The sequence below is a fragment of the Monopterus albus genome, unplaced genomic scaffold (genome assembly GCF_001952655.1).
Source record: "Monopterus albus unplaced genomic scaffold, M_albus_1.0 scaffold40.1, whole genome shotgun sequence".
Taxonomy (NCBI): Eukaryota; Metazoa; Chordata; class Actinopteri; order Synbranchiformes; family Synbranchidae; genus Monopterus; species Monopterus albus.
The window spans coordinates 3,164,897-3,189,783 of record NW_018127920.1 but is presented as its reverse complement, the minus strand read 5'-3'; the positions used below and the strand labels follow the sequence as shown (position 1 = coordinate 3,189,783).

At 40.8% G+C, this 24,887-nt stretch overlaps 2 protein-coding genes across 2 annotated transcripts in view; both read right to left on the bottom strand.

Moving 5' to 3' along the window:
• The window catches only part of npdc1b (neural proliferation, differentiation and control, 1b), a 23,879-nt gene extending 5,841 nt beyond the window's left edge, over window positions 1–18,038 (bottom strand). Inside the window, exons 1-5 of the mRNA XM_020599359.1 lie at window positions 17,613–18,038; window positions 4,470–4,637; window positions 1,375–1,464; window positions 1,078–1,281; window positions 24–90 (exon numbers count right to left, since the gene is read on the bottom strand). Of these exons, the coding sequence (XP_020455015.1) occupies window positions 24–90; window positions 1,078–1,281; window positions 1,375–1,464; window positions 4,470–4,637; window positions 17,613–17,682 (599 nt within the window). The 5' untranslated portion in view covers window positions 17,683–18,038. The remainder of the gene's footprint in view (window positions 1–23; window positions 91–1,077; window positions 1,282–1,374; window positions 1,465–4,469; window positions 4,638–17,612) is intronic.
• A 2,176-nt stretch (window positions 18,039–20,214) lies between these two features.
• niban2b (niban apoptosis regulator 2b) overlaps window positions 20,215–24,887 on the bottom strand; it is a 32,482-nt gene continuing 27,809 nt past the window's right edge. Inside the window, exons 13-14 of the mRNA XM_020599230.1 lie at window positions 24,603–24,714; window positions 20,215–21,821 (exon numbers count right to left, since the gene is read on the bottom strand). Coding sequence (XP_020454886.1) covers window positions 21,001–21,821; window positions 24,603–24,714 — 933 coding nt within the window. The 3' untranslated portion in view covers window positions 20,215–21,000. The remainder of the gene's footprint in view (window positions 21,822–24,602; window positions 24,715–24,887) is intronic.

Genomic DNA, 24,887 nt, shown 5'->3' with positions numbered 1-24,887 from the left:
CAGGAAAAGAGTAAATATGTTACCTGACCCAGCAGACCCCAGCTATGATCAAAACCAGCGAACCTGCTACGATGAAGATGCTACTCATGACTGTAAAGAAATACAGACATAGAGAATGTTGAACAGATCTGTAGGTGTCAGTGGAAGACATAACCCCTGACTGAAAGCTCGTGAAACCTGTTAGTAGCTTAGTGTTGAGGTCATTTTACTACACTGATCTGCCATGAATGTTGTGTAGTTTTAAACTCAAGTCAAGCTGGGTGTTGTTCAAAAGATGTGTGTGTGTGTGTGTGTGTGTGTGTATGAGCGAGAGGAACATAGCCCTTCCCTCTTCCAAACAAAGAGCAAAAATACAGTGAAAAGGCAAAGCAGGATGCTCTGCGTCAACCAGTGGGGTTACGCCAGGTGACGGTAAAGGGGAGCATGGGGTGTACCAGTAGTTTGGACACTGGTAACACAGCTATAAATACGGGCGTCATCCTGACAGACTACAGTGCTCTGAACGAGATGTAGCTGCCCTGGTCAGATATCAAGCATTTACATCGCATCAAAATCCGCTCATTACTTTGAGTTATGCTGTTAACAAACAAACCCGGGCAAAAACATAACCCCCACCCTTGGTGGAGGTTACAGTCCTGAAGGGCTGTCATAGTATTTTCCCCACCTCAAAGTTGAAGTAAATAAAAGTATACTTGTAGCAAAAATAGTTGTTCTGTTAATGTTATGTGTGTGTGTGTGATATACAGTACAAGTGTGATACATTCCTGGGAAGTTGTAAGATTACAGGTAAACCTTCCTCCCTTGTGCTTCCTGCTGCATTAAGATACAAGACTTGTACTGTACATAACATGATTTTGTGTTGTACTAAGGTAACTGTGTTCTAGTCATAACAACTGATGAATGTTACATGCTTAGATACATCTTGTTGTGCCAGTGAACATTCAAACTTCTGAAAATAATGATAAATACAGTCATCAAACCAAGTCTCCCTCACCACTGCACTCAGGTAAGAACTACAGTTCTTTAAGCTCAAGAAGTACAAGTGCAGGTCGCAGATAAAGGATGGAAAAGACTTACTGATGAAGACATGGTCATTGGAGGGGTAGGGAAGGATGACAGGATCACTGAACAGAGTGGGGGTGTGGTTTGTGGTGGTGGTGGTGGGTGTGGCTGTGCTGATGGACTGGCTCGCAGGTTGCTCTGTGGTGGGCGTTCTGTGGGCGGGGCCGGGCTCACTGAGCTGCTTGGATATGGGGTTAAAGACATCCTGTGAGGGTGGAGCTGTGATAAGGAACAAAATAATTTTTGAGTCATACATCACCAAAGATGTAGTGGCAAATACAAATATGGGTAAAGTAGTGGCCTATCAACTACCTGGCAGCCTGGTCTTAGTCCTCTGTTCACTGATGATAGCGGAGAGGAAGTCAATCTGTTCATCCAGCTCAGGGTAAGAGCTCATCCTACCTGGAGGAACACAAAACCAGAATCCATCACTGCCGCTGACAAAACACAGTTGGCGCACCATAGGTGAGTGGGAGTGCACATCAACTATAAAACTTCATATGGAAAAAATACACCAGATGTTATTTTACTCCCCCACATAAATGCTTCACTCATAGTAGATCAACATCATTACAAACCCAACAACCGCTATTTAAAGGGACATTCAAGAGATTTAGTACAGCACTTTCACAAGTCTCCCACATTTGTGGAAGACCTATGACCCCACAGAATACTGAAACAGATGTCAGCCTTTAAAAATCTACAATATGTTGACTGAAATGTAGTCCTTGCTTAAGTGTTAATGTGAAGAACTGGACCCTCGAGTCTTCAGGAGACTAGGAGATTTTAGGCTCTTTTCTCTCAAGGCATGCAGGCCAACCACAGCAGTTTTTACGTCCTTTGGGGCAGGTCCAAGTCAAGTTTCTTTTAGAGCAAGTAGTGAGGCTATGCATGGCCTGCCTGAAGCTGTTTAATGTGTTCTTATTGCTCCATTTTACAAGGACAAACCTTGATACTAGTTTAACTGAAAGTCAAGTAACATTATAAGCAGTCAAGTATAACAGTAGTTAAATCAAAGTCATGGCTTATGTCTTCTGTTTTATGACTCAGACTAACCAAAACTAACAGTATTCTTAAATGATTGGCATACAGAACATCTTTTCTTCTTAAAAAAACAAAACATTGAGTCACACAGATTAACCGATATCCACTCTATGATTCTGCTGCTGTTGGAAATTTGAGTGACTTATCTTGCCCATTTACTAATACTGCTGAGGATCAAGTCAGTGGATTTAAAAAAAAAAGATAACACCTCCTCCATGTGGCATAAAAACTAATAGTCTTGACTGTTTAAATGTGTGTGCTCATGTCACCTCCACCCCCTGTGATCCTGTGCTGTACTGCAGAACACCATCACACTGCCTGGGAGCTTATAATGCTGATGAGTGGGAGGAAGTTACATGGGCATGAGAGCGTGATGTGTGTGTGTGTGTGTAGGTGGGTGATGGTGCGTGTCTTGGAAAAAGCAATAGCAAGGAGTGTGCCTGTATGTGTGCAACATACATTCACTGGCCACTTTATTAGGTACACCTGTACAACTGTATGCAATTCAATGCAACAATTCCACCTTAACATCTGTGTTTTTTTTAATAGAGGTCATAGTTAAAGGTGGTGTTGTAGTGGACTACATCATATTTAAAGATGTCTCTATACTTTTGTCATCCCCAGCTACATACATGAGAGGGTCAGAATATTAGGAAAACCTCTGAATATAATATAGTCCAGTACAACACCACCTTTAACTATAACCTCAATAATAAATATATAGTTTATACATTTATGACAATTTCACCAAAAACTGAAACATCTTGAGCTTCATGAACACAGGTGTTAAGGTGGAAGTTCTGCATTGAATTGCATACACATGATGCTCTGAGTTTCTTTTCCCTCCCCTCCTGCTCTGCTCCTCTCCCCTCCCCTCTCCTCTCTCTCCCTATGCTTCTATATGCCACCATTACACATCACTAACTGTGTGTCTCCTCTCTCCCGTAGTGTGTCCTCTCTCTCTCCCTGTACCTTTCTGCAGGTTGCCCTGGCCCTGGAGCTCTATGTTTCTGATGAGCAGTCACCAGCCACATCGACCTGATCAGTGTTTGATTGTTGTGTCTTGTTGCTTTTCTTCTTTTCTCTCTCCTCTATCCACTCACCCCAACCGGTCGAGGCAGAAGGCCACCTACCAAGACCCGGGGTCTGTTGGAGGTTTTGTCTGTTAAAGGGAGTTTTTCCTCCCCATTGTCACCAAGTGCTGCTCAAGGGGGATTTGTTGGGTTTTCTTCTATAATAATAGTGATAATAATAGTAAAGTCTAGACCTTACTTTGTCAAGTGTCCTGAGATGACTTTTGGTGTGATTTGGCGCTATACAAATAAAACTGAACTGAATAGTTCATCATCAGAAAAAATTACCGTAGACAGACACATAAAATCAAAACTACGATTTGATAAGAAGTACATTTGGGTGCTCTGCTTTCAAAAACGTTATCTTTTACATTTCCCAAAACAAAGTCAGGAAGAAAGGTGGCACTCTTTGATCAAAAACCGCAAAAAACAAAAACCACCCAAACAAACAACAACCCATCTCACTTATCAATCATATACAAGATTATACTGTATAGTATTAATAATCAATGGCCTGAAATGCTGCTGATTCATTTCAGCACAAAGCATGTGTGACAGCACTGAGTTTTCTCTTTATGAAGGACACATTATGTGAACATCAGTGAACAGAAACACCTGCAGCTGTACACATCAGGGCTAATCCTCCACTTCCAAGCACCCCCCCTCAGAAATCTACAACTTTCTTTTTGTAAACAAAAAGAAAACAGACAGGCTTTTGTTTACTAAATCCTAGAGTATGGTCAATACAACATACTGTACTGACCACTTTGTTGGAGTCTCAATCAACAAACTGTCTGATTGAATTTTTGACCAATAAGAGGATGTTTAAAGTATTTGCGGAGCACAGCTAAAAGAAAAAAGTGGTGGAGTCTTTGTTAGTATATGCCAACCTTTCATAACAATATTTTTGATTTGTTTGGAGCAGTGGTTTAAACCTGTGACAAAACACATTTGGGATAGACTTGTTTTTCTAATTTTACTTGCCAACAGTTTGTCTCTGGATGTTTCTTTTGCTTTCTTCCAAACGTGCATTGATTAATTTCTAAAAACAGCCCGGCCCTCTAGTTTTTAACAGTTGAGGAAAGTAATTGAGGACTATTTTTCGTGATGGATTAATCCACATTTGGTCTTATATAGCGAGTGTTTGGAGCAGCAGGATGATGTTTGTGGGATTAAAAAGATTTTCTAAATGGATCTGACCAAAATATATATGTTGTTTAGTAATTTGGATTACAATGACCGACTTATTAATAACCATATAACTGGCCACACTGAGGACCTAGTACCGACCTTTAGCGAACTTAGCAGAGTGAGGAGCGTGCCTCCTCTTGATGACACAGCGGCCATGGGAGTCCTCTACCAGAGGCTGCAGACAGGGGCCACAGCGGGAGCTGCCTGGTTGGCAGAAGTGTCGTCCTGCTTGGGCACAGTCTAAACTCCGAGGGCAGAGATGAGATCCTGTGGAGAAAGACATAACACACAATTACAGAATTTTTGTGTTTATATTATTCATTTTCAACCCAACAGCTCAAAATTTTAATATTACATTTTTAATTAGAAATGTTTTAAAACCAAATTCAATTTTCTAGTTTTCTTTTACTGATGTTTTTACAGGAACAGTTCATCATTTACAGAACATTTGATGGTTGATCAATACCACCACCAGCCACTCAGCCTGACAACATTTTCATTAGCTGTAAAAGCACAACCCTAATAAACGCTCACACATTCAGAGACTGAAGCATCTGATGACGTGAACCAAGACCTATGATCAGGAACTGTTGATTTGCATCAAGTTGAAAAGGGTTACACAGTCATCTCAAGGAGTTTAGAGATTGATCAGTCCACAGTCAAAATGTCTGCAAATAGAGATGATTTGGTTTTGTGGAGGACATGTTGTGCTGCTGTCGTTCATTTCTTTTGTCAGATGATACATTTACAACAATCATAAGTAGTAGTAAACACTCATGTCTTCACAAGTATTAAATTCTTTGGGACATTAACAGAACCAAACATTTAGCCACAGTGTATAGGAAAGATATCCATCACTCCTATACACTGTGGAGAGGCAGAAAGCATGTGAAGTGTCAAACATGTTAAATGTCTGTTTCATTTTCAGTTTCTGGTGCGTGGCGAGTCGTTCTCTTGACGCTAAGCTAAACAGTCTCTTGACTTCTGCTCCACACTGGATCTATTCTGACCATGAGTGATACCAACTTTGTACTTGATGCTTCCATTGTTGAGATGTATGCAACATGGACTCTGTAAAGCATATATCATAGAAACCACTGTGAGCCTCCAAAAGCTTTCCAAATAACATGTGATTTTACATACATTAGTTCAGTCTCTTGTCTGTGAGACAACACTAGGTACGTAGGTATTAGGCCTGGCTACTGTACAATACGTAATTGCATCTACTCTAGGGCAACAGACTGAAACAAACTATCTGCCTATTCATTTGTGAATGCCATGTTTTCTGTACATGTGTGAGGCTGTGGGTCTGTAGCATACACACAAACATGAGACAGAAATCTTTTCTTCCAACTAGCTGAGAAAAATACACACACATTTCCCAAAGTGTTAAACTATTCTTAAACGTCTTAATACTAACCTGCTAGTCTTCTTTTGTCATTATATTCAAATTACTTTAATCTCACTGATGACATTTTATATTTAACTCCTTTCCCTTTTATCTTAAACTCTGCACTATTTTAATTTCATTAAACATTTTAAATATTGTATTCAATTTTGTAAGTATGATTCTATATAAAGCACTTTGAGCTGAACCACATCTTATTGTGCTTTCAGTCTTTGTATCATACATCATAGTCTCCTCAGCCTTGTAATATCACCTTAATACTGCGATCTACTGTATAGAATTAATTAAAGCACATAAGACTTCAGTGTGTTTTGAAGGAAGCCTATATAAAATGGGATTAGATATCCTCCATGCCCACAGTACAGTGCTCGCAGTAAGAATCACAGAACTGCTGCATGTGCTTCCCCACGGGGAGTATTTATTGCACTTGTTGATTTGGTGTGATAGTGCATCCATTTGCTCCTCGCAGCGTTTTGTTAACAGAAGACATCCGAGTGCCACACTGGTCTGGACAGTAGCATAGACCTGGACCCTTCATCCTGCATAGGCTCTGGTGCTCCTGATGCCACAGGGAATAGAATTAGATGCAGCTATCTACAGTATATTACCCTCTCTAGCTTCGTTGTCAGAGCTGCACTCGTGTGTCTCTGCTACAGGGAACCTAGACACTGGTTGCCATGACAACTTCCATTGCTACTGAGAAGGTGACATCATCGAAGAATGAGTCATTGCACGAATGTACAAGTCAGGGATGGAAGGTTTGTTTCTGGCTGGTGTATCGAGATGAAAGAGGCAGGGAGGAAAATGTAAAAGACTGGTATTCTAAAATATGGGTCCTTTCACATATGCATAAAATGGGAAAAGAGCCATTTACTATGGAATTATGGACGATTATAACCAAGACGTATTGTAACCAACACTGCTGAGTGCAAAGCTCCTCAGCATTCACAGTTATTACAGACATTTGTTTTTACAATTTGACATATTTTCAAGAGATTTGTTTTTGCACAACAAAATAAGCTTCTTTTTTTATATTTAATACTCTTCCCCACTGCAATATAATGTGGGCCCCTGTGTCGAGTGAATGCTCCTTGCTGCACTATGATTAATGCCATGACTGAACACCTATTACACAGACATAATGGTACAAAAGCAGCAACTAATCTATGCAAAGCTTTACAACTGGGTGATGGAAAGCAGGATGCACTGGGACTATATGCACCTCTGTTTCTGTCAGCCTCAGCATCCTGTGTGCGAGATGAAGGAGCTGCACTTAGTTCATTTCCAGAACCAAACTCAAAGATTAAAAAACAAAACAAAAACAAACAAAAACACTTTAGTGATTGCAATGAAAGATCACTTTGCTTCCAACTTGTGTAGACTCTTTCAGTTGCACTGCTTTAAATATTTCCTGACTAGAGGGCAGCTTTATCAAGGCTGTATGTACTAAACCTATTATTATTACAAGCTTTCTGTACTTCTGTCAGCAGCACTAATGTTCATTGAGTCTCTGAGCACCAGTGAAATCCCCACAGCGTCAAACACACTTTCTTCTAAAGTCAAAGTTTCCTAGCAACCTCTTGTCCTGTGTTTGATCAAAGAAAATAACATGAACATGCTCATGCTCTCATTTCTCATTCACTTCATCTCCAGGCTGTGCTGAAGTGTAAAGTACGTCCTTAAAAGATTTGGACAGGATATGCCCGATGTAGGCTTTTTAACCCTTGTGCTCTGTTCGGGTCTGTGGGACCCGGAGACACATGTCACCTTAAAAACAACAATATATATATTTATATATATTGTTGTTTTTAAGGTGCCATGTCACCTTAAAAACAACAATATATATAAATATATATATTGTTGTTTTTAAGGTGACATGTGTCTCCGGGTCCAACAATATATATAAATATATATATTGTTGTTTTTAAGGTGACATGTGTCTCCGGGTCCCACAGACCCGAACAGAGCACAAGGGTTAAGAGCAGCACTGTTCAGGCATTATGTCCTACTCCATCCATCCATGTGTCAAATTATGTCTGACTCCTTCCAGCTCTGATGGGCAGCGCTGCAGGCAGGAACAATGGTTTATAATAATCCCATCACACACTTATGTTGTTTCCAGCTTGTTTTGCCACCTCCAAGTGCCAATAAATAAATAAACAATTACTGTAGCTTTAAAGTCAATGTGAAATTTGAACTTTCCTCCTCCTTTCTGTGAGCAAATATAAACTAACTTTGATGATACTAGAATGCTGTGCATGTTCCCCACTTTGTTAAAAGAAGAAATTTGTTTTGGATGGATTCGGGGTCTCAAACGTCTTGGCGATTGGTTGTTTGACTTCCTGGTCCCAAGAGACACGTTACTCTACAGTGGCTACTGGCTGAACAAATGTCACATGTAATTGTTCCTCAAGGAGGGTTTTCCTTTTTTCACATGGTGTTGGTTATCTTTACAACACAACATTAGAGAGGACCCACTGCGCTAGACTCACAAGCTTCCACTCAGAAAGTAGACATCAGCTGGATTAGCTTGCTGACCTTATCAATGACTCCCACTAGATGGGACTTTTCATATTTTAGAACCTGCTGAGTCAATGCAGTTCCTGCACACTCGGTGCTGTGTGTGTTTGCTAGTGTTAGCCTTCTCTTGTGGTCCATTTGCGGTAATGCCAGATGACCAGACAGTCAGCTGTTTTGTTTGTCAGCCAATCAAGAGCATACTGTATCACAGAAGCCATGGTAGAGTTTGCAAGTAGCAGTTAGCATTTTTCACATTGATTGAAGAACATAATAAAAAGTATTTATTTCTACAGGCCTACATGAACTTACAATCAAATGTCAAACATTTAAGCTTTTGATGGATGAGAATCACATGGATGACACATTTTTGAGGCAATATTTCCATCACCAGGTTTTGAGCTCTGGCACAGGAAGAAGATGTCCCACATCTTAACCCCACCTACCGCGCTCTGATTGGCTTGGTTGTTTTTCCAACTAGTGGACAAAGCGGTCAGTGATCATGACATCAGGGGGCAGATATATAAATGATGGTTATGCACAAAAAACATAATTTCCTGCCATTGTGTGGTTAGGTGTTGTCAGTTTGCCTGATTATGTTGTGTGTGTGTGTGTGTTTATGTACCTCTGTAAAATTTCAATCAAAGAGATAGTTGAAGTAATAGATGAGTGATAAACATCATTCTCTCTAACATAGTGATCTTCTCTAACAGTGATCAACTAAAGCTGAAACAGTGCTATGGCTAACTACAACTATACTTAATCATCTTTCACACATAAGAATGGTGATTAGATTCAAGATATTTATTTGCCATTTATGATTACTGCCTTCTCACCACGGTGAAGGGTCAGAAAAGACTCTTTGTCATAGATTAATGGTATTGGCACAACAAATAGCCACAGCTGTGGGTAATGGTCATGCATAACACCACCTGGTCGGTGGTTTTGGACAGTCTCACTGGCATGACCAATAATTAATTAATTAATTAATTAATTAAATAAATAAATAAATAAAAGAGAGAGAAAACACACATATATATGGATATACACATGTTGATATTGAAATACTGATAGACATGCAAAAATCTGTCCAATGTTCTAATCAATTTACTAGTTTGAATTTCAAAAAGATAAAGAACATTTATTTTATTCCTGAAGCTTATTTTTTTCTGATGCCCTTCAACATGGTGACAAATCCCTGACCAAAGCTTTGGTGCTTTTAAGAAGTGTCATCTTCACCTGAAAGACATCTTGCCTTATACCAGGGACAAGACAGGATGAGACACCAATACTATACAAGAACCTTAAACAATACTGCGTTCTACTTCTGATCCACATCCTGTGAAATTAAGCAGTTCCATCAAGCTGTGGCTTCAAGTCAAGGCTCACAGGCACTGCTCTTAAAATAGATGGCTAGGAATGAGTTCAGACACAAAAATAGAAACCTTTAGGAAGCATCTGTCATTACACTCTGATCAATGATCATCACAGGACTGTATCTGAGTCACTCATCTTATTAAATATTGGGCCACTGGGTGTCAGTGGATGATGATGAAGTGTATTTTAATGGCACATCATTGTTATAGCACTCTGTTGCCTACTTAACCTATCAGTTGTTTAAGCATAATGTCTATTTTCAAACCTGTGCAGTTGTAGCACTTCAAACTAAGTGATCAGTGTGGACTCCAGTCAGCTGAATGCCAATATCTCATCTAAAGCTTGTTCCATTTCTTTGCTGTGTTGAGGTAAAGTGACAATCAGCAGAATGGGAAAATCATGCTTGAAGGCAGAGAAAGGCTCCCATCACTAAGCAGCTTTGACAGTAACTGTGGTGGAAATGTCAGGCAATGAGGAGGTGTGTCCTTGGAGCCCTTACACTGACACTGCTGCCATTTAAACACAGGCAACAGGGTGCAGAGATACAGAGGTGTTGCATGGCCCTGATTACTGTCTGCAGACAAAGTAGCTGCACATAGTAACTGCTGTGCAACATTTCATGCAAATGCTGTTTCAAGTGCCACACATTTAAGCATGAATTTCTTTCCAGCCTGCAAATGTCTCCACACTGGACTGAACACTCAGTATAGAGATGTCAGTATTTCCTGAGAACTCTCACCACAATCTGTAAAGATACCTGGAATATTCAGGGGCTTTGAACCATGTGTGTGCTTTAGTATTCAAGGGGATTTGCATATTGAATAGACTGGCTTCAGAAAGTATTCTGACCCTTTTACTTTATGGTGTAGTAAAAGAACGCCTGAAGCTTTTGTTGATCAAAGGATCAATGTGTAATCTGTGGTGCCACAGCAAAGAGTCTGAAAGATGGACACATTTCTAAAAACTTGTTTTCATTTTGTCATAGGTTATTAAGTGTATGTGAAATATGGCTATTTTATCCATTTAAAATGAAATCTACAACACAATCAAGTGAAGTTGTCTGAACACTCTCTGAAGCCACAGTGTGCCTTTAGCCTTCAGTATGACTTTAGTCTTTGGCACTGAAAAATAAAGCTTGGCATTGAAAACAAAACCATAACTGAAAAAGCAAACACTGGCACTGATGTATTTGTATTGGGGAAAAAAAAAACCCACTGGCATAAAAAGACAGGGCATACAAGGGAGCAGTACCATCCAACTAACACCCAATAGCTAGCATCTTGCACCCCGCTGTTATGTGCTGGATTGTCTCAGGGCCATCTTTGCACAGCCTGCACCTGGGGTCCTGTCTGGTATGGTAGACACCGGCCTCTATTGATCTTGTACTTAGAGCCTGTTCTTGTGCTGCCAGGATTAGTGCCTCTGTGCTCTCTTTCAGTCCAGCTTTGTCCAGCCACTGGTAGGATTTTTTTTATATCAGCCACTTCTACTATTTGACGCTGGTACATACCGTGCAGAGGTTTGTCCTTCCATGAGGGTTCCTGCTCTTCCTTCTCTTGTTCCTCTGGTTTCTGTTGCCTGAGGTATTCACTAAGCACATCATCACTCAGGGCCATCTTCCTGATTTATTCATGGATCTTTGTTGTTTCATCCTGGATAGTGGCTCTGACGCTCACTAATCCTCGGCCTCCTTCCTTCCGCTTAGTGTACAGTCTCAGGATGCTGGACTTGGGGCGAAACCCGCCGTGCATTGTAAGGAGCTTCCTTGTCTTGATGTCAGTGACCTCTATTTCCTCCTTTGGCCAGCTTATTATGCCAGCGGGGTACCTGATGACTGGCAGGTAGGTGTTAATCGCCCGGACTTTGTTCTTTCCATTCAGCTGACTTCTCAGGACTTGCCTCACTCTCTGCAGGTACTTGGTGGTTGCTGCTTTCCTTGTGGCTTCTTTATGGTTCCCATTTGCCTGCGGAATCCCAAGGTACTTGTAGCTGTCCTCAACATCTGCTATGTTGCCTTCTGGAAGTACAGTCCCCTCAGTTCTGACTACCTTCCCTCTCCTCGTTACCATTCGGCCACACTTATCCAGGTAGTCAGTATCCGTAACCACTCTTGGTTATGATCTGGCTGAGGGGGTTCAGCCCTATGCAGAACAGCAGCGGGGACAGAGCATCTCCTTGGTAGATACCGCCCTTGATGTTGACTTGTGCAATTGGCTTGAAGTTGGCCTCTAGGGTTGTTTTCCACATTCTCATTGAGTTCTTGATGAAGGCTCTTAGAGTCCTGTCGATGTTGTACAGTTCCAAGCATTCCAGGATCCATGTGTGAGGCATTGAGTCATAGGCTTTTCTTGTAGTCATTCCAGGCAGTGCACAGGTTGGTGTGCCTAGTCTTGCAGTCTCGAGTGACTACTTTATCAACCAGTAGCTGGTGCTTTGCTCCTCTGGTGTTACTACCAATTCCTTTCTGGGCACTGCTCATGTATTGAGCCATGTGCCTGCTCATCTTAGCTGCTATGATGCCTGACAGGAGCTTCCATGTTGTGCAGAGGCAGGTTATTGGGGGGTAGGTGGATGGTACTGCTCCCTTCTGAGGGTCCTTCAGGATCAGGACTGTCCGGCCTTCAGTTAACCACTCAGGGTGGGTTCCATCCATTAATAGCTGGTTCATTTGTCCCGTCAGATGCTCATGGAGTGAAGTTAGCTTCTTTAACCAGTAGGCGTGGATCATGTCAGGGGCTGGTGCTGTCCAGCTCTTCATACTTGAGATCCTCTCTTGGATGTCTGCCATTGTGATGGTTACTGGATCTGGTTCAGGGAGGTTGCTGAGGTCTGCTCTCAAGTCCACCAGTCATAAGACATTGTTGTTATGTGTTGCCTCCTTCTCCTTCCAGAATTGTTCGGTCTCCAGCCTTGGTGGGTCTGCTCTCCTGTTATTACCCTGCCACTGAGAGTACACCTTGGATGACTCAGTGGATAACATTTCTTTTTTCTCCTGGCTTCAACTTCTCTGGTGTACCTCATCAGCCGAGTGGCCAGGGCTGTGATCCTTTGCTTGGCAGTCTCTAAGGCCTCAGATATGGACAGTGTGTTGTACTTCTTAGGTACCTCTTACTTCATCACGCCTTTCTGCAGTTCCGATAGCTGACTAATTTCTCTCCTTGTTCTTGGTCTCCAGCCTCCTTCTCCATGGAGGATACTGCTCCTTATGGCCTTTGTTAAACTTACAGCTTGTATATCAGCTTGTTTGTCTCAGTAGGGATTGTTCTTGCTGCTGCATTCACATCCTCTAATAGACTTTCAGAAGGCACTTCACTTAGTCTTGGTAACTGGCCACGGAGGATCCAGGTGTCTATCTTGGTCATGAGCTTCAATTTCAGGTCAGTTGCTCTTGCATTAAGCTCATCTGGGCTTGTTATTGGGACCTGTTGTCCTGGCTACCCCTTGCCATAGCATTCATGTTGTACCTTGTCAATCTCTAGTTGTGATAGCAGGTGCTTCTTGCGGATGTTAGAACACTGAGCTACTAGTTGTTTCAGTTTTTTTTTTTTGATTAATTTTGTATTGTTAATGTTTACCTTTTCTTTTGAGTTACCGTGTTTCCTGGTCCATTGATGAGGGGGGTGGTTCAGCCAAAAGATTGGATTGAGGAAGCAGCAGGTTTAAATACCTCCCACTAGGCCTGAACTGCACCAAGTGCCCAAAATATAAGAAAGGGGGGAGTTTGGGAGAAATTTATTGTTTATTTGTTGGTAGTTTATGTTAGAACTTTATTTGTCAAGTTAAGTTAATTTCTTTATATTTAAAAGAAATATTTAGTTGCGAACGGACAAATTGTGTGTGTTATTGGTTTGGCCAGCCAATATATATGTTCCCTTGTGTGTGTCATTTGTCAGGTCAGTTGGTTTTGTTGAGGTATTAGACAGTTCATTTTGCTGTAGTTTGAGTTTCCTTATCTTTTGTTGACCTCTTTTAGGGCCCAATTTATCTGATGTTAATTTTGTCTTTTTCTTGCTTTTGGGTTAATAAAAAACCCTTTATTTTGAACTTTGAAAGCTGTGTCTTTTGCCTTACTGCTTGGTCCCTGACAATTCCTCAAACAGGGCAATGGCATTAACCTATACACATCACACACCATGAAACTGCATCCATCCACTTCTTACATTAAAAATCCATTAAATTATCCATTAATAATGATCCGAATAATGTGCTACAATGAAAATTAACTGACGTTTTGTAATCTATTAAGGTTGCAGCTGGAAGCATTATGTTTTTGGGTGGTCCATCCATCTATCCATTCTATTCTCGTGATAGTGATATGTCAGGAACATACAACAAGGGAATTTCTTCACATTTGGCACAAGTGTCCACTTTGACTCAAGAATGAACTGATTAGATTTTGGTGGTCAAAGGTCAATGGTCACCGTGTGCTCATGGCTGTCCCATTTCCATGAACCTGACTGGTTGGTGGAGGCATACAACCATGAAGCAATGATTCCAGTTCCAATATATTATCTACTTAGGGGTTAAAACAAATTTAAAATTGATTAACATGAATGCTAAAGGGGAAAGGGCCTGGTTTTTCAATTTCAATTAAAACTCATTGATGGCTTTCATAACATTTGACAAATTGTAATAATAACAATAATATTGAATTGATATGTTTAAGTCCCGCTAGGAGGAGTACCTATAATGTCAAAACATTTCACTTAAATCAAATGTCAATCTAATGTGCCACTAGATACAAAGTCAGGAATTCAGTAGGTCGTGAGAATGCCACAGATGTCATGTCATCATTCCAGCTGTTAGGTTATTTCAGTCTAACTCAAAGTGATGGGCCGACAGACCGGCATCCCTAACACAATAGAGGACCTAGTGTAAATCAGAGTGTTTATATGAGCTAAACTATTACTTGGACAGTGTCTGGTCATTCTGCCAAGAATACAATCAAGTTAGTCAACAATACCACAAGATAGTGCACACACCTTAAAAACTGCTGCTGCTGACTGTATCTACCTGGATGTAAATGCTTTTTATTTTATTTACAACGCATGCTGTTTTTCGTACTATAAACTAGTAGGCAAAGCTGGGAATGTTAAAACTTTTCACTTGAAAGCATGCATAGAAATGCCTATTGTTTAGCTAACCAAAAGGCCCTTTGCCAAGCAGAGCATCCTTAGCTTGCTGAACCCCTGCACAGCAGTGGAACAGAGCATCCGGGAGACTCTACGGCAGCAGTGGCCTCCTTCACACAACATAGGCCCTAATCAGGTTATGTGTGGTTTAATAGCCTAAATGGAATCCTGGTTTCAGCTAATCAGGGACAGCAGCCAAGCCAGAGGCCCAAGCCTCCACCTATTTTGACCCTTACTTAAATGAATGAGCTGATTTTTAAATGCTCCTTCCTTCAAGAGTCATCTAAGAGACTGTCCAAAATCCTTCAATTGGCAGCAGTTGATGGAGGGTAGAGTACCTCAACAAACGTTATGTAGCCAGATTATTTTGAACTATTTCTTGTGAGCCTAATGATCCAGCATGCACTGAATGATACCCTTCCCCACAGAGATAAATTAGCTTCACACACAGTGTCCTGTTGGCACAGATACTGACTAGAGCAACAAATGTGGATTCATCCACGTTTGTTGCTCAGTCACCAACAAATATTCTATTTGCTCTTGTTAAATGTTGTTTTAATAAATGCAGTAATCTGATAATTTGGGAAATTAGTCAGCCTCTTTTAAAAACACCACCATACATACATACATACATACATTTGTTTAGCCGTTCTAAAGATTTATGTCTTCAGTAGGATCTACTGGGTTTGAAGCTGAGAAACACAAACAGGGTAATAAAGGCAGAAAATTAAATGTAGGTCTATTTCATGGGATTTGTGGAATAAAAAAAAAACATCCAGAATAACACCAGCCTTTTCCTTTAAGAGGTCACAAGCCAACAGATTAGTAGGCTGAAGACCACTTAAAATAATTCTGGTTCTCCTTGTCAGACTATCATACCAAGATACAATTAAATGAGACTGCTTTGAATCTGTGCTCAATTATTTCTGCTTCCAAAGGACCCAAACCAGCAACCTCTTGCTTTCTGGACCAAGAAGTCTCAAATACCAAGATGGAAACCACTGTGATAAATCAATAGATACAATCGAAGTGATAGCAGGTGGTAAGAGCAAACACTGGAGAACCGCTGGGATTCTTATAAACAACCACTTGCACAGTAGAGAAGCACAGTTGTCCAGTCATATGATGTTTGTTCAGATGCAATGGAGATGGTTTACCTGCTATTACATGAGTCTGAACTATTCTGTCACACATTACAACTGACACTGCAGACCATCTTTCACCACATGAAATGGTCTTCCAGCTCAATTATGGAGAGCGCTTAAGCTCTGACAGCAGAAATGTGTTTCTGAGGACAACCAGACCACAGCCGCCTCCTCAGCTATGACACCAGCAACATAGCCACTGACACACCCTGAAAACATCTCGTTTCATCCATGTTTTTTCTGTCACTGAATCCATGTGATTTCTGCTGTATGCTCTCTCAGCCAGATGCACACATCAGCGGGTGGAAAGGCCTGGAATCCCCGTGCATCAATCTGTGATATGACTGGTCATGACTGCAATGACGCACAGGCAGAGTGTTAATATTTATATCCTCTGTCATTATACTAAATGTTCCTATGAGGACTATGACTCTTACTTCTTACTGGCTGTAACATAAACACAGGATTATAGTAATCTGTACTGTAACATTACTGCTTTCCTGCCCTCAATCATGTTAATATAATGTGCAGTTTAATATTAGGTATACATGGCTATACAACTGATAATTACTTTCAGACAGATTCGTCTAGGGCTGAAAGGATTTACTGATTAGTGGACCAGCACAAAAATATAAAGCAAAACAAGCAACTTGAGGACACAGCCCTGGGCTACTGAAAACTGTCATGGAAATGTTTCACTATATTCTGACATTTCATAGGCTAATCAATGATCGGATTAGACAGTAAAATAATTGACAGATTGATAAAAGAAATATCCAAAATTACAGCCCTTATTCACTAGATTATTTTGATGATTTAGTGGTAAATTGGTTAGTCTAAAAAAAAGATCCTAATGTACTGAAATTGCCTATTAGGATTTCTCAGAACATGAAGTACATGTTCTCTAGATGTCGTTTTTCCACCTAAACATATTCACTTTACAACTCTATAAACATTTGAGAAGCTGGACCCAGAGAAATGTTTTCAGTTGGTAAATATGCTCAGCTGAAAAAAATGAACTCATTTTAAACCTCAATGTCCTGTCATCTCACTTATTTTACAGTAAAGACACACTGTTTACACACTATGCATGTAGGCATAACCTCCATCCTTTGTTCAAATGTATTAAATCATTCTATTGGGGCTGCAGGTATTATTTTCATTACTGTTTAACCTGACAGCTATATTCTCAATAAACTGACTGTTTGGTCAGACCATTATAAAATGCCCATTATAATTTCCTCTGAAGGACAACTGGGAACAACTGTTTGTTTTCTCTTTTTTTGCTTGAAAACTATTAACCAATTAATACATAGTTGCTCAACTAAAAGCCCGATCACTTCAGCTCTACATCCTGCAACAAATTTAGACAATTTCAAATCAACAATGATAAATAGGCACACAACACAAGTGGCTGTATCTGCTAAACCAGAAGAGGTGATCAATACCACCAAATACCACGAGGTCATAAACTAAGATGATCTCTATTACTGTGTCAAATGCAGTACAGAAATACACAGAAAACGAATGTGTGCAGACGGTGACTCTAGTGTAACCTGCTGACTGACTGATACACAGTCACGTTACAACATCCCCATCGTTTCATTGAGGAGTGGGTTAAAGGGTGGTTCTCCTCGCACCACACTAGATGAATGTCACTCACCTGTCAGACAGGTGCTGAGCGCCAACAGGGCCGCAAACATCGCAGCCCGGCCGAGCAGCGGGGCCCGCATCCTGGGCAGAGCTCCCACGAACGACGGGAGGCACGGACACCGACCAAAGGAGGAGCAGGAGGAAGAGGAGGAGGCAGCAGCGGTGGTGGAGGGTAGTCGGTGCTGATCATCCCCCCATCCCCCGGTGCTCAGGGAGGAGAGGAGACAGAAAGCGAAGTAAATGACCAGGAAAAAGGGCAGTTTAGGAGGCTGCAGGCAGCAACAAGGATTATCCGGGCTCTGCTTTGTATTTGCCGCAGTGTCTGTTCCCTGCCGGAGAACTGGTGACTGCTCCTACTAATGGTGCGTTCGTCTGCCGAGCTGTAGCAAAGGCACTAAGGTCTGTGACGTCAACACGCTGCGGCTCCCCCCGCGTCACTTTCAGGTGCTGCTAAAGAGCAAAACGCCCACGTTTAAAGGGAACTCGCCACTACCTGGTAAAATGCCACTACAGGTGAAGGGATGTAGATAAATCCCCGAGCGACGTCCTCCTGCACCACATTTCCTATGGCACTGGGTTTAGGAGACAATTTAGAGGAACACCTTTATTTTTAAATAGAATATAGACACAGTGGGTAGGCTACTGTGCACCTGTGGTGTAGTGTAAATAAGTTACTCAAGTAATAACTACACATTAGCAGGGCACCTACTCGTACTTCTACTCATCTACATGCACCTGACAGCTAGTTATCCTACATGTTACTTTACAAATACAGATTTTCTAGAAAAACATATAGTGAACTTCTATGAGACACTGTTGTCGATTAAACTGCCAGTGTTTGCAGTACAAAACACTAAATACAGTCAGTCACAGGGACCATTTTTCAGCTAAGTAGCCTACTATAAACTACTTTTAGTTTACATTTGTCTGATACTTGCATACTTTCACATAAGCAACATTTTCAATTCATAACCTTTATTTATAGCATTTTTACCTTACTTAAAAATGATTGATTGACACAGTGATACAGTCCACTTCTACAAATGGTCATATTAGATATTGAAAGTGCTGACATGCTGGCCTAATGCATGGTGCCACACAGCAGCAGCTAGAACTGTACAGGTACTGTATGAAGAACCAGCCCCCCCCTCAAGTGGTTTCTTTTAAATCTTCACTGAAATTATTAACAGGTTCTATAAACCACAGACTGAAAACTACAAATTGTACAGAAATTATATTTAGAAGCTAAAAATTAAACAGCATTTTTTTGGATTTGTACTGTGGAAATAGCTGGTATTTGATAGACAAACATTTTTGTTTAGAATGCATTTTTAAATTAATATAAACCAAGTGTTTCCAAGGGCATGGGTTTGGTTTTTTTAATGACTTTCTTGCCAGACTGCCAAAATAAACTGTTGGGTATGTGCATTTGATCTCTATCAGTTTCCTCTTTCATGTGCACACAAAGAGCCTGAGTCTGTGAGGGGCTGTCTAAAGCATTCATCAGATAAGTTACCTCTCACATAGTTTCTCACTGAATTGAATGGGAAAGTGTGTTAAATGTTTTGACCCTTCACCAGTGCAGTTTCTGTACTGTGATGGACTTTAAAACCAGACTGAAAATCCTCAAACAAGTCACTCATGTGCAAATGGTCACATAACTGCTTTGCAGCAGCTTTTTTCAAAGATTTTAGAAATAAAGGGGAGATTGGATATTGGTCTATAATTGCCTAGAACACCTGGGTCAAGAGTAGGCTTTTTAAGTAGAGGTTTAATTACAGCAACCTTAAAAGTCTGCGGAACTTGGCCTGTTTAAAAGAGAGAGGTTGATCATATCTAATATGGACATGTTGATAAACATGGGTAAAATGTCTTTGAGCAGCTTGGTCAAGATGGAGTCTAAGAAACATGTTGATAATTTAGATGAAGAGGTTGTTGAGTTCTCAGGGTTCAAGCCTGGCCCGACCCGGGGCCTTTCTGGCATGTTCTGTGTCTGCGTGGGTTCTCTCCAGGTACTCCGATCCCAGAACCAGCACCCACAGGTTCGGCATCCAGAGGTTTCCAGTCTCACCAGCTACCAAATATATCAGTACAAGCTCCACGGCACGTTGAGAGCAAACGTAGCCTCATGCTCTACCCAATCAACAGTCAAGTAGCTTCCCTCAGCTTCCTCATGTTGGTAAGGAACAAAGCACCCACTTCTGTTTACCTAGCCTGCTAACTGTGGGTCAATTAAATGGGATGCAGCTGTTACTGTATTATTGTATAGTTTTGTCTGCTGTCCTAGTCAGGGCTCCATTGTAAAAGGTTTCTAAACTCAGTGGTATTCCCCTGGTTAAATATAAAAATCTGCTTAACAAGTCAGAATATTCTATGAGCAAGGCCAGAAACATCCAGGAAAAATCAATAGGCTGTTCACTCTGACTACTCAACTACTTGGGGAGTCTGAGTGAAATGGTGATTTCTACAGTCTGTTAGCCTGATCTTATGGTTAGTTAAATTTTTAAAAAAAGTGTGTGTGCTAAAGAGAATGAGCAAAATTGATTTGTAAGTGGAACAGTCACACACACACCTACTATTCCTTGAGTAAAAACAACAAACACCACGAAGACTGATATTTCATCAATAATGATTTATTATCAATAACAAATATTTGTATCTCACTATAGTAAAATAAATCTAAAAGTAAACGGGACAAAAATAAGTGATAAATAAATAAAATGGGCTGGGGAGATAAGCAGAGGCACTGATGGAATTATAGAAATAAAAATTACACTGCGGTGATTCGCTGGTCCATAGAAGAATTTATACATAATATACACAAAATATCTTTTTAAAGGGGTAAACATGAAATAATATTACTCACACCAACACAAAGCAAGTCAAGTCATAAAATGTCAGTGTGTACATCGAGACAGTTAAGGAACTGTAATGCAAGATTGAAGGGAAAAAACCTTTAAGACTTTAACTCATGTGGTTCAGTAAAAAACTAACAAGCATTCTGGATGTTGTCACACTTGATTTGTGATGACCTCACTGAGTCTCACTAAATGCTCCTCAACTGGGGTGTTCTTGCAACTTGCCATGTGTTTATAACACACCACTAGGGGACTCGAGGCCATTCACTGTGCTCACAATTATACCAGGTGAAGAGAAAACGGTGTGGAACCTGTGTGGTTTGAAAGCTCAGAGTTAGCTGAAGATTTCCTGTAAGATCCAAAAGGTATGAAACTTGTTCAGAACAACACCAGAGCCCTGCTCAGTGAAAATAACGTGCCGAGTGATTACATGCCTGAAACCTGTGGAAACTGAAGACTGTGATTAAATTTGAAATAACAAAATAAAACCAAACAAAATGGCAGGATTGAGTTTTGGTCAAAATCATGGAAATCATTTCATCACTGATCTCTGGGCTCAGAGTCACTGATTTTGGTCTCTGCTTCTGGTGCAACAGCAACACTCGTCTCCTTCACCTCCTCGTGCTCCTCTGCGGGTAGCGAGGCCGCTCTGCTAGGGGCCACCTCGGCCCCTTCACTTGTAGGGGACAGGAAACCGCTGTCGTCATGTGGAGCTGGAGGTGAATCAGATGTCACCTCCGGAGGGCTCTGTGTTTCTGTAGAGCCAGATGGGCTTTCCTTGGGAGGATGTGGCAGTGGTGGCAATGCCTCCTCTGAAGCCTCCTGATTGGAGGGTGCTTGCTCCTCTATCATTGGCTGGCTGTCTTCACCTCTATTTGGTTCTAAGACTGAAGCACCTTTTGCAGCTGATTCATCCTTCAGTGGGACCTGCTCCTCTGGTTTGGCTTCCTCTTCCTTTAAGACAGAGCCATTTGACAACTCTGTGGGGTTCTCTGTAGTTTTGGGACCTGCACATCCAGTCTGCTCAGGAGAAGCTTTATCATCTTTGTTCTCTTCCCCATCTCGATCCTTCTCCTGCTCCTCGTCCCTCTCCGGGATCTTGTCCACACTAGGCACCTCCATGCATGACTCGTTGGGCAGGACAGAGGTGCCTTCCACCTGGATCATGGACACAACCTGCTTCATCCTCCTCTTCTTGTGAGACTCTCCGCCTTCACCTTCAGCATGCTCTCCTGCTCCATACTCCCCAGCCCAGTCGATGGGGTTTTCTCCCAGTAGGTGCAGGCTGGGGTCGCTGTTACTAAGGACAATGCTGTCCCTGTACAAGTTGTGTCTCCTTTGGACTGCTGCTTCCTTCACAGCTACAGGCAGAGAAAAGAGGTTTCAATGCAAGTCATAAAGGGGAAAAAAAACTGTAAATTAACTGATAAAATTACAAACAAAACAAAGACAAATTGTAGTTGATTCTTAAGTAGTTAGTAGTCTTATCTTCAGGGGTCTTGTAATTTTCTTTAAAAACATTCCTCCTAAAGGAACTCGGTGTAATTTTGTAGGACATTTCCTGGAAAGGACTAGATCAGCTAGTATTAATGCAGACAGTATAATGTTGATACACTTCCAGCATTTTAATTTCAATTATGTCTTGATTAATCAGTAGAGCCAGGTGAAAATCAAGTCCTAAATTACAGAAAGCACACAATTATATAAAATCCTTTCAAAAATTCTATTTCATCTGAGGTCTCAGATTTTTTTCAGTCATAACTGGAAAGCACAATAGCTATAGAAAATACGATAAAGCAAAATAAACTGGTTAACAGGAGAGCTACTGTGAACTGCAAGTGTAAAAATACACTTACAGCCACTATGCTATTCACTGCAACACTTCCACCTTAACATCTGTGTTTATGAAGCTCAAAATGTTTGTGAAATTGTCATAAATATACGAATTTAATGATAGGTGATGATATATTTTTGTCCTACCCAGCTACATACATGAGGGTCAGAATATCAGGAACACGTCTGAAAATAACGTAGTCCAGTACAATGCCAACTTTAACTACGACCTCAATAATAAACATATAATTTATAATAATTTATACATTTATGTCACAAAAATCTGAAACACTGAGCTTCAACACAGATGTTAAGGCAGAAGTGTTGCATTGAAGTGCATACAACTGTACAGGTGTACCTAATAAATTGGTCAGTAAGTGTATAAGACTGAGCGGATAATTTAAATCATTAAGTAGAACAGGTGAATGTGGAGGCCAAAATATGTTGAGACCAAAAAACTGTTTGATCAAACTCTGGCTGTTAGACAATGGGTATAAAAGATAGATTTCTGATATTTGATGTTTGGTTATTGTTATGTTTTATGGCCAATAAGAGGTTAATCTCATTTGTTTTGTCTGGAGTGTTGTTGTGGCTATAATGGTTTTGTTAATACCAATTGTGTTGGGAAAAAAGGTTGATTCCTAGAGACAATAAGATTATCTCATTTTTAAATTGTTTTGATCACACTTTTTCTTTTTTTTTTTACTACACTATAACAATTTGACAAGAAAAACAAAGGGACTGTTAATCAGCTTAACAGACACAAACAGGACCTAAAGTGGTATGTCCTGGGAGCACAGTCTGTGTGAGCTTTCCCAAACTCTTTTGGTTCATGTACCGTAGGTGCAGCAGTGCAAAGAGCAGAGGATCTGGGGATTACTATACACACTCACAGCCAATCACTGTACTGGTGTCATCCACAGCTGAGCTAGTCACAACAACAGTAGCTCAACAATTGGACAGGGGTTTCTTCAGGAAACCTTGTTCCATGGAAGGTGCACACTGTGACCACACTGCACCAAATGAGTGTGTTTGTTTATACACAGTTAATTAGAACAATGATAATATAAAGAATGAAAAAAGGCTAGTGAAGCAGCTGTACTTCTACTGTATCTCATGCAGCAAATAGTTATACAGCAAAACATTGTAGGGTTTGTAGCATAATGCAATACATTAAGAAAATTGCTGAAAAAAAAATAGCAAAACAAAGTTGGAAAGTAAGTCATAAGGCACATCTGGTAATCAGACTACACACATCAGATATGCGGTGAACAAGTTGAGTGTTACTTTGTAGCAGCTTGGTGTAATTTGCAAATGATTTAGTGAAGGTAAACACAGTGGGAGGCTGTGGACTATGACATTATGCTCTGACTTCAGCAGATTTATGAACATCTGTCCTGCTGCCTTCAGATGCCGCAGGGATTAACGAACAGACGGAGAAGCTTTTCATAGAGTCTAAAGCAGCTGAGGACACCAAACACTGTCAGAATCAATCATGCTCCTTTTAGATTAACGTAGACTGATTTACAGACCTCCCTGCTTTAACCACACTGAAAGTTCATTTTGATGCTGATGCTAAACTGTTTTTTTGGGTTCCTCTTTTCCCACCATGTGTTCTGCACTGAGCAAAATACCACACAGATGGACAAAGCAAATGTCATGGTCAGGAAAATATCAGCCTGTCGGAGCTACCCTTAATCTGGTGGTCGCACTGAAAATTTGAAAATAGGGTCTCATCTCAGACAAGAGTACACTCTGTAGGTTTCTACTCTGAAGAAACTAGGTGGGATTTGTCTCATTAATATGTCAGTGTGTTTTAGCTGGGTGAATATACTGCACCTCAAGACGGTGAAAAGAGTCAATATGACCAACTATGAACTAGGGGGCCATAATACACAATGTCAACGTGCAGTATGGCAATAACTTCTAAAGGTTTGTTTCTATAAGAGATCTGGATGCACTGTGTTGCCAGCTGTCACAACAATGTCCAATATGAAACCCCACATACTCTGTGCAATGGAAACATGCATCCATCTTATTTACTCATGACTACAAGTAACATGTCAAAGTATTTTGAGATGAACAGTATTAAACCAAATCACTACAACACATGGGCGACAAGCTTTTGGTTTTTTGAAAGGGGGGAAGAGAAAAATGTCTCCAGTCTGACAAATGAGGCTTAGACATACAGAAGGTCTTCTTTCCAGACTGGCCAACAGTAAGTCACAGGCAAGGAGCTCAGTATGGCAGCATCATGATCCACAGTAGTACAGAAACAGACAGTATGAATAACACTTGAGCAGACTGACCCATCATGATGTCCTTCATGACAGAGTGTAGCACCACCTCCTCAAAGATGTTCTCTACCAGGATGAATCGAGAAAAGTCCTCAAAGATCAGCTCCTGGAAACGTGGAAGCTCCTGACATCGACAATAACATGTTTCAACATCCAATCAGTATTGCATTTTAACACTTTCTAAATCTTGTCATTACATTTCAGGATGTAACTTGTCTTACTCAGGGAGTCAGCCATTTTTTGGTGAGTACTGTTCTATTACTGATCTGACAGTCAACCTCATATATACACCCAGCC